Source organism: Nelusetta ayraudi, unplaced genomic scaffold (genome assembly GCF_046127955.1).
Source record: "Nelusetta ayraudi isolate G7.1 ecotype Tasmania unplaced genomic scaffold, CSIRO-AGI_Nayr_v1 ptg000128l, whole genome shotgun sequence".
Taxonomy (NCBI): Eukaryota; Metazoa; Chordata; class Actinopteri; order Tetraodontiformes; family Monacanthidae; genus Nelusetta; species Nelusetta ayraudi.
Window position 1 is genome coordinate 1,535,001 of NW_027466178.1, and position 13,450 is coordinate 1,548,450.

General features: G+C 44.1%; 1 protein-coding gene across 2 annotated transcripts in view; it reads left to right on the forward strand.

Moving 5' to 3' along the window:
* The window catches only part of arap2 (ArfGAP with RhoGAP domain, ankyrin repeat and PH domain 2), a 106,639-nt gene that overhangs the window by 78,380 nt on the left and 14,809 nt on the right, over positions 1-13,450 (forward strand). For both annotated transcript variants that reach the window (XM_076050667.1, XM_076050669.1), the window contains exons 19-25: positions 5,786-5,849; positions 6,416-6,579; positions 6,977-7,189; positions 7,378-7,483; positions 8,190-8,337; positions 9,962-10,039; positions 13,049-13,123. In XM_076050667.1, the coding sequence (XP_075906782.1) occupies positions 5,786-5,849; positions 6,416-6,579; positions 6,977-7,189; positions 7,378-7,483; positions 8,190-8,337; positions 9,962-10,039; positions 13,049-13,123 (848 nt within the window). The remainder of the gene's footprint in view (positions 1-5,785; positions 5,850-6,415; positions 6,580-6,976; positions 7,190-7,377; positions 7,484-8,189; positions 8,338-9,961; positions 10,040-13,048; positions 13,124-13,450) is intronic.

Below are 13,450 nucleotides of genomic sequence, written 5' to 3' on the forward strand. Positions count from 1 at the left end.
TTGTTTTTCTTTTCCTTTTTTTTTTGCCTCTTGCTTCATCCTCAGCCAGTTTGATGTAAGGCGTCATTTCCAGGAAGCCACTACCCATGACAACCCCTCTTTAAGGGCGTTTATAGCTGCTAAAGGATGTCAGAGGCAGCGCGCGAGCAACTGGTGTCGCCTCCTCACTCCATTAAACACATCTCGCCTCTAATTGGTCAACTTAGTCTTCCCATTATGGAGATGGTCCCTTGGAAGTGAGTGAGGGGAAAGGCGGCGGCGCTGCTCGCGAGAAGACATTTGAGTTTGGAGGATTTCCAATGTTTTCTCCGACAAATGTCTGGCATTAAAAACCAAACCCCGAAAAGGAAAAAAACATAAAGTCCCAGTACAGCAGTGGTGGGCTGGCAGCGTTACCAGTGCTGCCCACTCGGAGGAATTATCTCCAGTTTGTCCACTTTACTAGCAAACCCACCGCTTCTTTTTTGTCAGCGTGGCCAATTCGGGGGAACTTTCTGGTCATGGCCGAAGGTCACGCCCACTTTGGCAGGTTAATTGATTGTGTCAAATGGAAAAGGAGAGCAAATTAGCGGATACTTTTTAATCCCTTTGCCCTCCATCTCGGATCGAATCTTCTCCTCACCTGCGGCCGGTGTTTGATTCCTCTCTTAAACCATATTTGTCACAGCCGTGGAGTCTCCTCCAGCAGGTTCCGGGGCCCCTGAGAGGATGACTTGAGGAATCACAGGCTGTGACACGGGATTAGCCACTATTTTCTCCGCTGTGACACATAAAGGGTGTCGGTGTGCGACAGCAAGGGAGATCCGGTGAAGTACGTCTCAATTAAAGCCGCTGTTTCTTCTCGTCATTACACAATTTGTGAATTAAAAAAAACAAAACAAAACAACAAAAAACGCGACCCTTTAAATGTCGGAGGTTGATGTCACCATTTCTGTGTACAAACACTCCGACATTGACACGCAACGTTTTGTGTTTTTCATATCTCTTGAACAGCCCTTACAAAACAGTGGGGAAAGGGAGGCCGAGCACCAAGAACATCTATTACAGGCATTCCAAGCGGATGAGTCAGCTTTGCCTGGCTTGACGTCTGCCACTGATACATTGTGGCATCTGACTAAACTTCCACCAAAGCCAGTGAGAACTAAAGTGGCAACATCCTTCACTGCCCCTACTTTGTTTGTCTTTACATGCGCATATTCCATCACAGTCAATCAGTGGCATAAGCAGATTTTGTTTTGTGTGTGTAGAAGCTCAAAATTGCACGGGCCAAATAATTTAAAAAAACAAAACGAAACAAAGTGGTAACGCAGACAAACTGAGGACAATTTCACTTTTAATAGTTCCACTCTGCATTACAAAGAAAGTAACGGCATAACACTGCCTGCACAGCAAGTCCAACCAACAGAGCTTGCTCACAATAGTGCACAACAGCATAGAGAAAAGCCTGCCAGTTACACCTGGCAGCGTCTTCCTCCTTTAATTTTGCTCTTTTCAAAATAAGGATTTTGTGAAATTTGTTTTGTTATTTTCTTGATGGTTTTCTCCGAACTTGCTAATTAATGGCTTCTGTGACGTCCACGCTAACCCATTGTGCAGCTCCATCGAAAGCCCAAGCAAACTGTATTTCTTCCTTGTTTTCTCCTGGCAGTTTTAGTGGACGTCTCCCTGCCAATGTTGCCAATTTAGCAACTCTGTCGCTACTTTTTTCAGACCCTCCAGCTTCTATTTTTGCAAAAAATGATTAGTGTTCTAAAGACTTTTCCTGCTGTTTTTCTGGTGATTTTTTCAGTGAGCAGCAGGTGCTGTCATGACCAAAACTGAATCTAAAATGAAGTTGAAAAGTAAAGTTAAATAAATACAGTTGTTCAAAAAAAGTAACTTTTCTATTTATAGTCAATTGCAATTACACCGACTGCATATTTTTCTTATATGCACTTTTAACACAGACAGTAGTAGCTTTCCACACTGAGCAATTGTATTACAGCTCTTACCATTGGCTGACTATTGTTTTGATGCTTTAAGTGGTTGGACACTGGCTGCTCCCACACAGCCGTTACACCGGCTGAATCCCTGCAATTCATCTGCACTGCAAGGCTGTTTCCAGCTTTCCAACTTTTGGGTGGCTGAGAAATAATGTTGACAAACTATATATGCACACAGATGAATAGAGAGTGCTTTCTGAAAAGTGTTGGCACGGCCCGCTGGCAGCCCCGCCGTGCTTGTAAGGGAGGATTGATCTTGTTCTAGTGTTTCATGCCGAGATGTCCCCCACACAAATGAACTGGACCAAAGTGAAATGAGCAGGAAAATGAGAAGACACAGTGGGCTGATCATTAACCCGTCACAGGGCAAGAAAAAAAAAAAAAAAAAATGGAAAATGAACAGTCGTTAAATAAAAAAAAATAATAAAACGGGGCATCTTATCTTCAGAGAGGTTTGGTACAATTTTCCCACTGGATGTCTCTTAAGCCAGTGGCTAAATAGTAAAAAATATGGAACAAGTGCTTTGCCTGCCCACTCTTCTTGAAATGAAGATATTCATTAGCTCAAGACGGCCGACCGCCACCTTCCCTGCTCAAATTGCAGCGTGTCCACGCCGAGGGCCATTAAAATTGTACGATTGTAATCACAGCTCAGACGGAGCTTCCACAATTGATTCATGGTCATTTCAAAATGAAAACGTACTGAAGGATTGACAATACCGATTTCTTATTAGGTTAATGTACTTAGGGTAATAACCGACTGCTAAATATCAGATTAATACAGTCACTGCACTGCAGGCGAGATGGTGAATCATTTCACATGCAAAACTAAATGAGGCTGCCAACAGTAATTTGATTTCATTTTTTTTTTTCGTCTTGAAAACTTTCTTACTTCTCGTTGCATAAAACGGTAAAATGAAGGGCCGGCAGTGAGGATGAGTTACTGCTGTCACTGCACATTTTTGTTTAATCAGTAGCACTGAGCAAATCATTCCGTAACTGTTAAAAAGTAGCTTGTACTTGATCTCTGTCTTGGAATCCTCCGTGTGAACTTTATCATCTCCCTGATGTGTCGATGTAGACATCAGTTGATGAAGTTGAGATGATGATGATGGTCGCTGTGACAAGTGAAAATGTCACTTCAGTTGTGGCAGCATTGGAAGAGGGGGAAGGGCTCATTCAATATAATGGCTTTTTAATAGCAGCAAAGTTGGAATTAACAGTAAAATAAATTGAAAAAAAATCCTAAAAACTATTCTATAAAAACCTAACTACACGTACTTCAAATCACGTGTGCCTCTTAGTTATTGAGTGGAAGACGTGTATGCCTTTCTGCAGCAGACCACCAGGGGGCAAACTGAGACATTTGAAATGCTGTGGGGGGCTTTCACATTGTTCATCATTGTTTTACTATTGTTCAGCTTTCAGTAGTTATTACTATATACTGCTGTCCAAAAACAGCTGCCGTCTGCGTTAAGCACTCAGCAGTCATCAATACGTGTCAAAGTTAAAATAAATATATAAATGAAAACACCCAGCACATCAGTGCACGGGGTGTTGCCACACTTTAAATCGGCCTGATTTATTAGAGGAAACAAAAACACGAAGCCAACGTCCTCCAGGTCTAAATTAACAGAGGGAACATTGTCCTTATCACACAAGCATATTAGGGGATAAAAAGTTCCCTGCCGAGCCAGCAGGACGGATGAAAGAGGGCCGCTGTGTGCTTGTTCGGCGGCGATGACAACTGTTTCCCCTGATAACGGCGTTAATAAACCTCTCAAGTCGATGCCCACCTCTGAAGTTCCCTCCTTTCTTCTTCCTCTCGTTTGGTGTAAAGTGAAAAAGCCTCCGCTCGCGCCCCCATCCCAACATCAGGAAGGAAATTAAAGAGGAAATCATTTCTTTAAAGAGACTTTGGGGGATTAATTGTTTTGTTGTTGTTGTTGTCATTGTTTTATTTACTTGCAGTTGAAAGGCTTAAACATTGTATTTCTTTCCCATTAGAATTGTTATTTTTACTCCTTCTTCCTTTTTATTTTAACTTTTCAATTTGTTGTGTGACTAAGTTTTTCCTGCTGCTATAGTTGCAGTTGCTGACTAAAAATTTAGACAGTCATTATGTTTTTTTTTTTTTTTGGCTTTGTTTTGTTTTTGGGGAATAATAAAGTTTAGTTAAATCTTTCCTGGAAAATAGTGAAATTAGAATTTTCGCTTTAACCTGAGACTAAAGGTGAAGACCTTTATATTTAAATGTCAGATATTTATGCAAATGCCAAATAAATAACCTTCCACAAAGATTAGACTGTTGGTCTAAAAACGTCTTATAATTATTTTAAAGGTTACATTGTCTGCCTATTTTCAGAACTTTAGTAGTTTATCATTCTGGACTGGAGTGAAGCAGCTTCATACCATTACTAATGCAGAGACAAACACTGTCAGTGTTCAGAAAGCAGCATATTTAGCCCTCTGTTTAGAGCCTCCATCAAGATTCATCGGTCTTTACTGCCTGCTCTGCTGAACCTCCTGGCAGTTTGAAAGGGAACAAACGAGAGGGTTTCAGAGTTGACCATCAGACTCAAGGGATTCTTTTTTCTTTTGAAAGATTTACTTAAAAAACGTATTTGTTTGAGATTAATTTAGTGGACTGTGGGAGCTGTCCTACGTTTTCAAATGTATTCTTCAAAACAACCAGTGGAAAACTGAGTGTGATATTAAAAAAGAAAAAAGAAAAAACTGATGCATGTTGTTGCTAGGCGATCCGTGACTCAACTGCAGGGCCCGGTGTGTATTTTTAGTGTTTCCTCTCTGCTGCTGTTGGTGTTGTGTTGGTGCTTGTTGACTCGGTGCTGCTTTACAGCACACAAGATGGTTTTCTGCATGTTTGAGCCGCTGCAGTAAAGATGGTTCCTAACAATGACAACAAAAAAATTCACAGTTTCTGCTGCAAAGTTTGGACACACACTATGAATTGAATGTCTTTTCTTTCGTTCTCATGACTATTGACTTTGCAGTTTCACACTGAAGGCATCAAAACTACGTATGAACACACATGGAATTATAGAGGAAACAATAAAAGTGTAAAATAACTCAAACACGTTTTATTTAAATTCTTCAAAATAGCCACATTTCACAAAAAGAATATCTATTTATTTATTTAACATGTTTTTCCTTGCTGCATAATTACATATATCTTGCTCATATATTTAATGTCTTCAGTATTTATCTGCATTGTAGAAAATTTTAAAAGACAAAAAAAAAAAAAAAATGCATGAGAAGGTGTGCCCAAACCTTTGACTGGTAGTGTGTATCCATCCATTATGAAAAGACGACGCTGTTGAGTCTAATCAGATCCGTTTGACATTTCCCGCTGTATGGCGTGTTTACTTTTCATCTTGCTTTTCAATGAAACAGTCTGATCAGTCTAGACATATTATGCGTCACATTATTTCCCGGGACGACTTCAAAGAGCGATGATTACTGAGAGAAGTGAGACCTTTACGCGCAAGATGAGTGCAGTGCATCTCCTATTGTTACCTAGTTACCTAGGTGCTTTTTTGTGTGTTTATGTATATATATATATATATATATATATATATATATATATATATATATATATATACATATATAGAAATATATATATATATATATATATATATATATATATATACATATATAGAAATATATATATATATATATATATATATATATATGTGTATACATACATATATACATATACATATATACATGTATATTTACACACATGCCTGTTGCAATCTCTCTTCTCCCTCTCCACCTCTCAGCTGTCTCCACACAGACGGAAGGTGAGGACAAGATCCAAGTCCTGCTGATGGTGCAGGGCAGAAGGTATGTCCATCTTTGAAATGAGGAGGCGGGGGGTGGGTGGGCAGGTACCCCTCGCAGTGTCCTAATTAGCAGTGTGAAACAACAACATGCGTTATGCAGCTGGGACGGCTTTTATTTATTAATTTATTTTCCAACATTTGTCTCGTTAGTGTGAACACCTCACCGACTGCAACCATCGAGGGTAATTAACGCCTTGCAAGACTGAAAGACTGCCTGTGTATTTATTTATTTTTCTTCAGATGGGGGCGGGGGGGGTTTGGGTGGGGGGACGTCACGATGCCCGAGTCAACAGTTTAAGGCTCCTTTCTCTCCAACAGCAGTGTACAAGTCTTGTTTACGCCATTAATTGCTTTTGGTTTGTGTGTTTTTGATCAAACCTCGCGGGGGAACCGGTGCTTGTTAGGAGACGTCGGAGCGCTACTTGGATTCCTTTAATCTTGCTGGTTGTTTGTTTAATAACTTGGCAGCATTTGACTTTGTTTTTTGCCCCCACAAAATACACAAGCCACTTTTGTTTCCTTATGGTTTTTAAATGCCACTCAGGAATCCCCTGATTTCATTTCCAGGACGGTTTACATCCACGGCTTCAGCAAGACGGACTTTGCGCTGTGGCACTCGGCCATCACGCTGGCCGCCGGCACGGACGGCAACGCCCTCGGCGACCAACAGCTGACAAAGAACGGCGTCCCAATCATTGTGGACAGCTGTATTGCTTTTGTCACCCAGTACGGTGAGTGGCAGCATAATATAAACTGGAAGAAAGTTCCTCCTTTAAGAGAAAAAAAAAAGGTCTCTTCTATCCTCAGAATGTGTGAGCCATGGTACCTGGTGCTTTATCAGTACATGGTGAGCCATTGGAGGCAGTGTAAAGAGCACTGCAGCATCCAGCCGAAATGCAGCACTTCTACTGAAGCCAAATGCACAAGTTGAGCCAGTTCCGTTGCATCTGCAATTTGCATTAAATCTACTTGTGTAACTTCCTGCTCCGCATCTGCTGCCTTCCCAGCGGTGGTCTCCCCAGGATCCCACGCGATCAAACAAACTGTCGCAGACACGTCGCGACGCCACGTCTGCATTTAATGTGTTCGCACATGAAACGACGAGGCTTCCTCTCTGTCCGCGTCCAGGTTTGTGCCAGCAGGGGGTCTACCAGAGGTCGGGTGACCCCGAGCGAGTGGCCCTCCTCCTGGACGAGTTCACCCGGGACGCCCGGAACGTGAAGCTGAGGGAGTCGGAGCGCCACCTGGAGGAGGTGGCGGACACCCTGAAGAGCTTCCTGTCTCAGTCGGAGGACGCGCTGCTGACCAAGGAGCTGTATCCGTACTGGGTCTCAGCTCTGGGTTCGTGGATGAACAGCTGCATTCATTCATATTCAGTAGCAACCTGTGGAGAAAGAACAGAGAAACATTTGCCTCTGTCCTAATTAAATTCCTAAAGATTTAAACAGAAAATAACCTCCTTTTGTGCTTCCAACGTCCACTTCATCTGATTTATTATTTATTTTTTTTTATCTGTGTGGATTCCGCAGATGAAAAGGACGAGAGGCAGAGAGTGAAGAAGTACTCCACATTTATCCAGAGTTTGCCGAAAATTAACAGGTCGACCCTCGAAGCCCTGCTGCAGCATCTGTACAGGTACCACAGTCGCGTGCACGTGCTTCCGTGCAGCCTGCAGGGCAGCACACCCTGCAGAACGCAGCAATCCCCTCTGCTATGTATGTCGGGAAAATTACGTGAACATTGCACCCTTGCAATCAGGTTCAAGATGTTAAATACTCACCCTCTACAAATGCATTTCATCCTTCACACTTGGCATCATGCAAAACCATTTAGCGTTCTTTACAAAAGTGTTACTACCTGTGCAAAAACCTGTTTTTTTACAAACACTGCATCCTTTACAAACTTGCTGAAGCGATACCTGAGGAAAACTCATTGCATCGTTTTTAATCACTTCACATCACGATAAACACTTTTTCTCCCCCTTTGGAAACACATCTCACTCTTTACAACAGCGTTTGCTTTGCAATCACGTTGCATCCTTTACAAACGCGGCATTCTGGAAAAACTCTTTGCATCCTTTTCAGCCACTTTACATCCATTATAAAGGCTCTTCATCCTCTGCAAACACACTGCATCCTTCAGAACAATTCTGCATGCTTTATCAACATTATACATCCTTTACAAACACTGTGCAGCCTTTGCAGTCGCTGCTCGTACTTTTACAAGCACTTGGCATTCTTCCTCTAGAAACACTCTGCTGTCTTGACAGACACTTGCACTTAATTGTTCTCGGATTTGCAGCCTTTGCATCCTTCATAAACAGCCAACTCTTTCTGCGCAGGATCCAGCAGTGCTCCCATCTCAACCAGATGCCCAGCGAAAAACTGGCGTGCGTCTTCTCCTCCTGCCTGTTCCAGACCCGGGGACAGACGCCACAGGAAGCCAGCGTGGTCCAGGACCTCATCAGCAACTACATCTCGCTCTTTAATGTGAGTCTCAAGCTTTTTGAAATGCTGCCTGAGCCACCCGGCCGCGGGCTAGCCATCATTAGCCTCACTCGCGATACCAGCTGCTGTGTAATTGGTCAAATATTTTCATACGTTTACAGAATCAATTCCCAACAACTTAATAGCACACCTGCCGACTTTGCATAGTTGCTTCTACTGGCAGACCGATCCCTTAATGAGGTGTCAATCTGCTCAGCTGCTACAATCAACTGTCAAATACAGCAACAGATGTCTTGGGGAGGAAGCGTGCAAATCCAAAAACGCTAATTTGAACTCACTTGTAGCTGGATAGATGTTACAGAGCTGCCTTGAATGACTTTGGATGCTGATAATGATGACGATGATGATGAGGTCTACAAGGTAGATTTTCATAGTCAAGGCATGATAATATCAAAGTCAGAGGGGGCCGGCAGAACTAGAAGCTCCGGTGCCTTTTTTACAACACAAGTTTCACATTTCACTTGTGTTGTGTGTGAAGCAGAACTTCACCCAAGGGTGACATGAACATCCACTGCAGCTTCCTGGATAGAAGCCAGGTTCATGTTAACTGTTGCAAACATGGTGAGTCATTGTGGCCTGGAAGCTGCTGGAGTTCTTTTCCTCTGCAAAACTCCAGAACAGCCTCTTGGATCAGACAATGCCACCAGAACCTCCGGCGACAGTGTGGCGAGCTGGAAACTGAAGTAGTTTCAGTTTGTGGAGGATCATCTTTTTAATGGATGAATAATTCATTTCTGTTTCCCAACTATGGAAATCTGTGTTTTAAACAAACTCATCAATTGAGTAATAGACTGAGGAAGATGCCGTGTGGCTGAGACGTCTTCAACACTTCCCATGTAGTGCTGCTGCTGCTCCTGCTGCTGCATGAGGTTCAGGACGGTGAGGGAAACAAGGACGAGTCACATGACCGTCCTGCATTGGGGAAGTTGGGGCTGCGTTATTTACACTCTGTGGCTGAAAACCATCATGGAAGCAGAATAGCCGCTGCCAAATCTCCACAACAGGCTTGACTCTGCCGCTATGCAGGCGGGCGCGGCGCGGCGGGGGAGGGGCTTGATAGCGAGGAGGAGGCGGGCCACCGGGACCCTTGGAGCGCCGCCTGGCTTGAGGGAGCGCAGAGCAGGCGTCGCTAATTCCCCGCCGCCGTCTCGCTCTCGACGTCTTGGAGGAGAGGAAGTGGTGGCTGTCGCTGGCGTGACAAACGGCCATTAAGCTCGGCCAATCGCGAGCCGGACAGCGGTCGATGCACGCGGCGGAACACAAAGACACAAAGACAAGAGGAGGGGGAAGCCAGTGAGACGTCGCGCTAATTAAAGCCTCGGTTCTGTGCCGGTGGTGGTCAAGGCTGCCCATTATCAGGCCCAAACACACAGTCTGGCCAGGAGTTTGAAGGTGCTGTTGACTATATTTCCTCCCAGTCAAGCCTCTCCGCCATCCATCGCACTCTGACCGAGCACATTGTCCTCTGAAAACAATGACGATGTTTTCCCAAAGAGTTGGAATAAGAGCATCCCTTCCCACTCAGGTCTTTGTCAGTTGTCTTCAGTCGGTTAAACTCGCCTTTGTCCAAGGTTTTTTTGCAGCGTCACGTGATTTGTTCCATCAGGTCACTGAAGACAGGGTGCAGCAGATGGAGAGAGAGAACAGCTTCATCCTGCGCTGGAATGACAAGAAGGACACCACGGTGAGTCCATCCTGGCAAAACCCCAACAGGAAGCACAAACTGGTGCTCAGTCTGTCGCACTCGCACCTCAGAGCCCTGCAACGCCATGCAATGGAAGGAGTTTGTTTTTGGGTTTTTCTTACGAAATGGAGTGGGAGAGGAAGGAAGGTTGTGGGAGGAGGTTGAAAAGAAATAAAAAATAAAACGCCACCCTCTTGTTAACCTTTATGCCGGAGAAAAAAAACATTGGTTCAGAAAAGTGGGCTGATCCAAAATGAGTTGTGGTTGCCAGCTCTTCCTGGCTCCCACCTTGTTTATTGGCTTTCAGCACTGCTCTGGAGCAGCAGGGCTGTTCAACAGGAAGCCGGAACTACAATAAAGGCCTTCTGAGTGGAAGTGGAACGCAGCGGTCAGGCGATGGACATGAATGTGAGTGTTTGAAATGTTGTAGACGTCAGCGGCAGAACAGCCACCGAGGACAGGCGTGAGTCAGTGAAGGGAAAAGCCAGTGGAATAGGAAAAGGGAGTGGAAAAAAGTTTTCGGACAATTTTACTCAATTGAAATTGTTTTTGATGTTTATTGTTAATGAGACTAAATAAGAAAAGTAAATTCTTGTAGATCTTGTACTCTTGTACCGTGGATGTGTTCCAACATGTGGTTGGTAAGTTGTAAGGCTGACTACAAATGTCCAAACAATCTTTCCATCACTGTATGGATTTAACATTTTAGCATGTTGCCTTTGCTTTAAGTCATTTTCAGGCGTCGACTTGGTTCTAAACGTTTCCTTCAACCTGTTTGGTGAAAGTTGAGAAAAGCAAAAGGGCAGTTTTATCTTGACAGCCATGAAAGTGTTTGCTACTGGGGAATTAAGAGTCTGTTGCCTCCTTCAGAGCTAAACACACACACACAGTTAGCTTATTGGACATTGAATTACAATGACAGTGTCAAATTCTTCCAGTATGACTTGATGACTTGATCCGTGTCTTTCTGCGTTTTCTTTGCCTTCAATCTAATAGAGACTTCAAAAGTCTGCATGAGTTGTACTTTAGTATGGAGCTTCTTCAGGGTTGCATGTTGCTCAGGTTGATACAAGCAACCTTTTATTTGGGATAACAGCATTTAAACTGTGGTTGGCGGCCCGGGGTGGTCTGGCCTCAGCCAGCAGGAAAGTGTGGAGAGGATTCAGGGTAAATGGCGTAAGTGGACAAATGACTCACGGATCTCACACTGGGATTCTCAGGCGGTGTGCGCATTTGACATTTAGTGGTCGCCGCTCGCAGGGCTCAGGCCCCGCAGGTGAAGGCTGTGACCTCTGCCGCTTCCACTGAAAAGCAGAGAAAAGAGGCGGGGAAAGACGGCGGAGGGCCCGGCGCCCTGCCAGTGAATGGCGCCGCTCGACTGTGGGAGTGAGTAAATCAGCCCGAGGATGAGGAGTGAGGCGATGTCACGGCTCGCCAGTTAGAAGTAGCACTTTAAAATCGATAGTTTTCCCCCGCTGCCGAGGCCAGAGCAAAGAGACGAGGACTGAGGAGAGTTGGAAAAAAAAAGTGAAAGATAAAAATAGAAAATATCTCCGTTTGACTTGCAGGGTTCCTTTCCAAACATTTCTAAAACTGGTCTCTGCTGTTTAACTGCTCTTTCTTCTTCCTGTCTTTTTTTTTTTTTTTTTCATTTTTCTAAATGCTTTGTATCGTCCCCCTCCGGCAACACATGGATGCAGCGGATTGTGTTTTTGAAAAGCGTTTTTAGCCCAACCACGACGGCGGCTCCATATGTGCGCACGAGAGACAATGACTGTAATTTGTCTGTCATCCGAGGGCTAGTGGAGTCAGAAGTGGGGCTCCGCCCTTTAATCACACCAGTTCCTGGTCTCAGCTGTGCAGTGGGGAGAAACCTTTTACATTGTCACTTTTCAGCTTTAGCTCCAGATTGTACAGTAAAGGAAAAAAAAAAAACACTTCCTGTTCACTTGTTTTAAAGGGCATATTTTTTGTTTTTATTTATTTTATTCATGTATTTGTCTGTAAAGGTTCTCAGTCATCCAGGTCATCTTAGAGTAGGAGGGTTCAGTTGGAGCAACTGGACTTGTTCTTGCCATCTTCAAGACTTTTCATCCTAAAGGCTTCTTCAGTTCTTTAGTTCAAGAACAAGTCCAGTTGCCCCTATTTCACCCTTCTACTTTATTCATGTATTGTAACATACATCCATTTAATTAATCAAGCCAGGAAACCCACATTATTCCATTGTTGAAAGAGCAAAACTTTTCAAGTGAATATCAGACGACAAATATCACCAAACCAAACGCAAAGTTTTTATGTCAACTTTGTTTGAGCTTTTATGAAATTTCCTTCCATATCATCTTTTCTCATCTTGGGCTTTTGGGATTATTTTCCACCAATTGGGGAAAAAAAAACCCCACTGGCTACAAGTGGCTTTCTGGCTCTGAATATCCACATGCATTGTGCGGGATTTAATATTAAAACAATATTTAGACTCGCCAGACCTGCATAATGTGACAAGGTGGGTCAGATTAGGCCTGAGAGTCAGAGAGTTTGAACCCCCGTGGGCTGGAGACACAGTTTCTTGGTGGAAATATCGGTGAAGTGAATTTAACACAACACTGAAGAGGATATTAAAGTTCCTCAATATCCTCCAACTGCTGCTTCACCCAGCAGATGATCCCAGAGGTGCAGACGACCGTATGCAAATTTAGAATGGTTTGGCGAGTGTTTAACGGTGTTAAGCTGTTTGGCTTCTCCTAGGTGTGTTTAGGCCAGTTGTCAGTGTAGTTAACAAAAGCAGTAGTGGGCAGGAAACCAACAGAAGTGTGTTAAAGGTGTGAAATTGTCTCGCTTGTACGGCTTCGGATCGAGGAGAGACGACTCTGGGCTCCGTAAACCTCTTTCTCCACCTTTGTCCCATTTTGATTCCGAACACACAGTGCTCGTTTGACTTCTGTGGAGAAGCCAATTAATCCGATTGCGTTGTGTGTCGTGATTCAACCCTGCTCTCCCATCTCCCCCCTCTAGTTCTCCCCAGCTGGCGACCTGATCTTCGAGGTGTACCTGGAAAAGAAAGAGCCGGGGAGCTGCTGTTTAATCAAGGTACCATGAGTGACTCGTCAACTTGCGTGTGCGTGTGTGTGTGCGTGCGTGAGAGAGAGCAGGTGCAGTGAGCGTCGGCGTGGTTGATAGAATAGGGCCGGGACGTTTGTGGTGTAACCTGATGGGATTTGTAGCGCTGAAATGATTCCAAAGCGAGCCAGTCAAGGGAAGCGGCTGATTTTATTGTGTGGGTAATTGGGTTTTACAAGGCTGCCAGGCAAGCTGTGGGTTAGCGAGGCTGCTCGCAAGGTCTTCTCAGCACAGCGACACAGTCAAAGAGGCGCTTTGGCTTCAGCGCATATCTGGTCATTAATCTTTTGTCAGAAC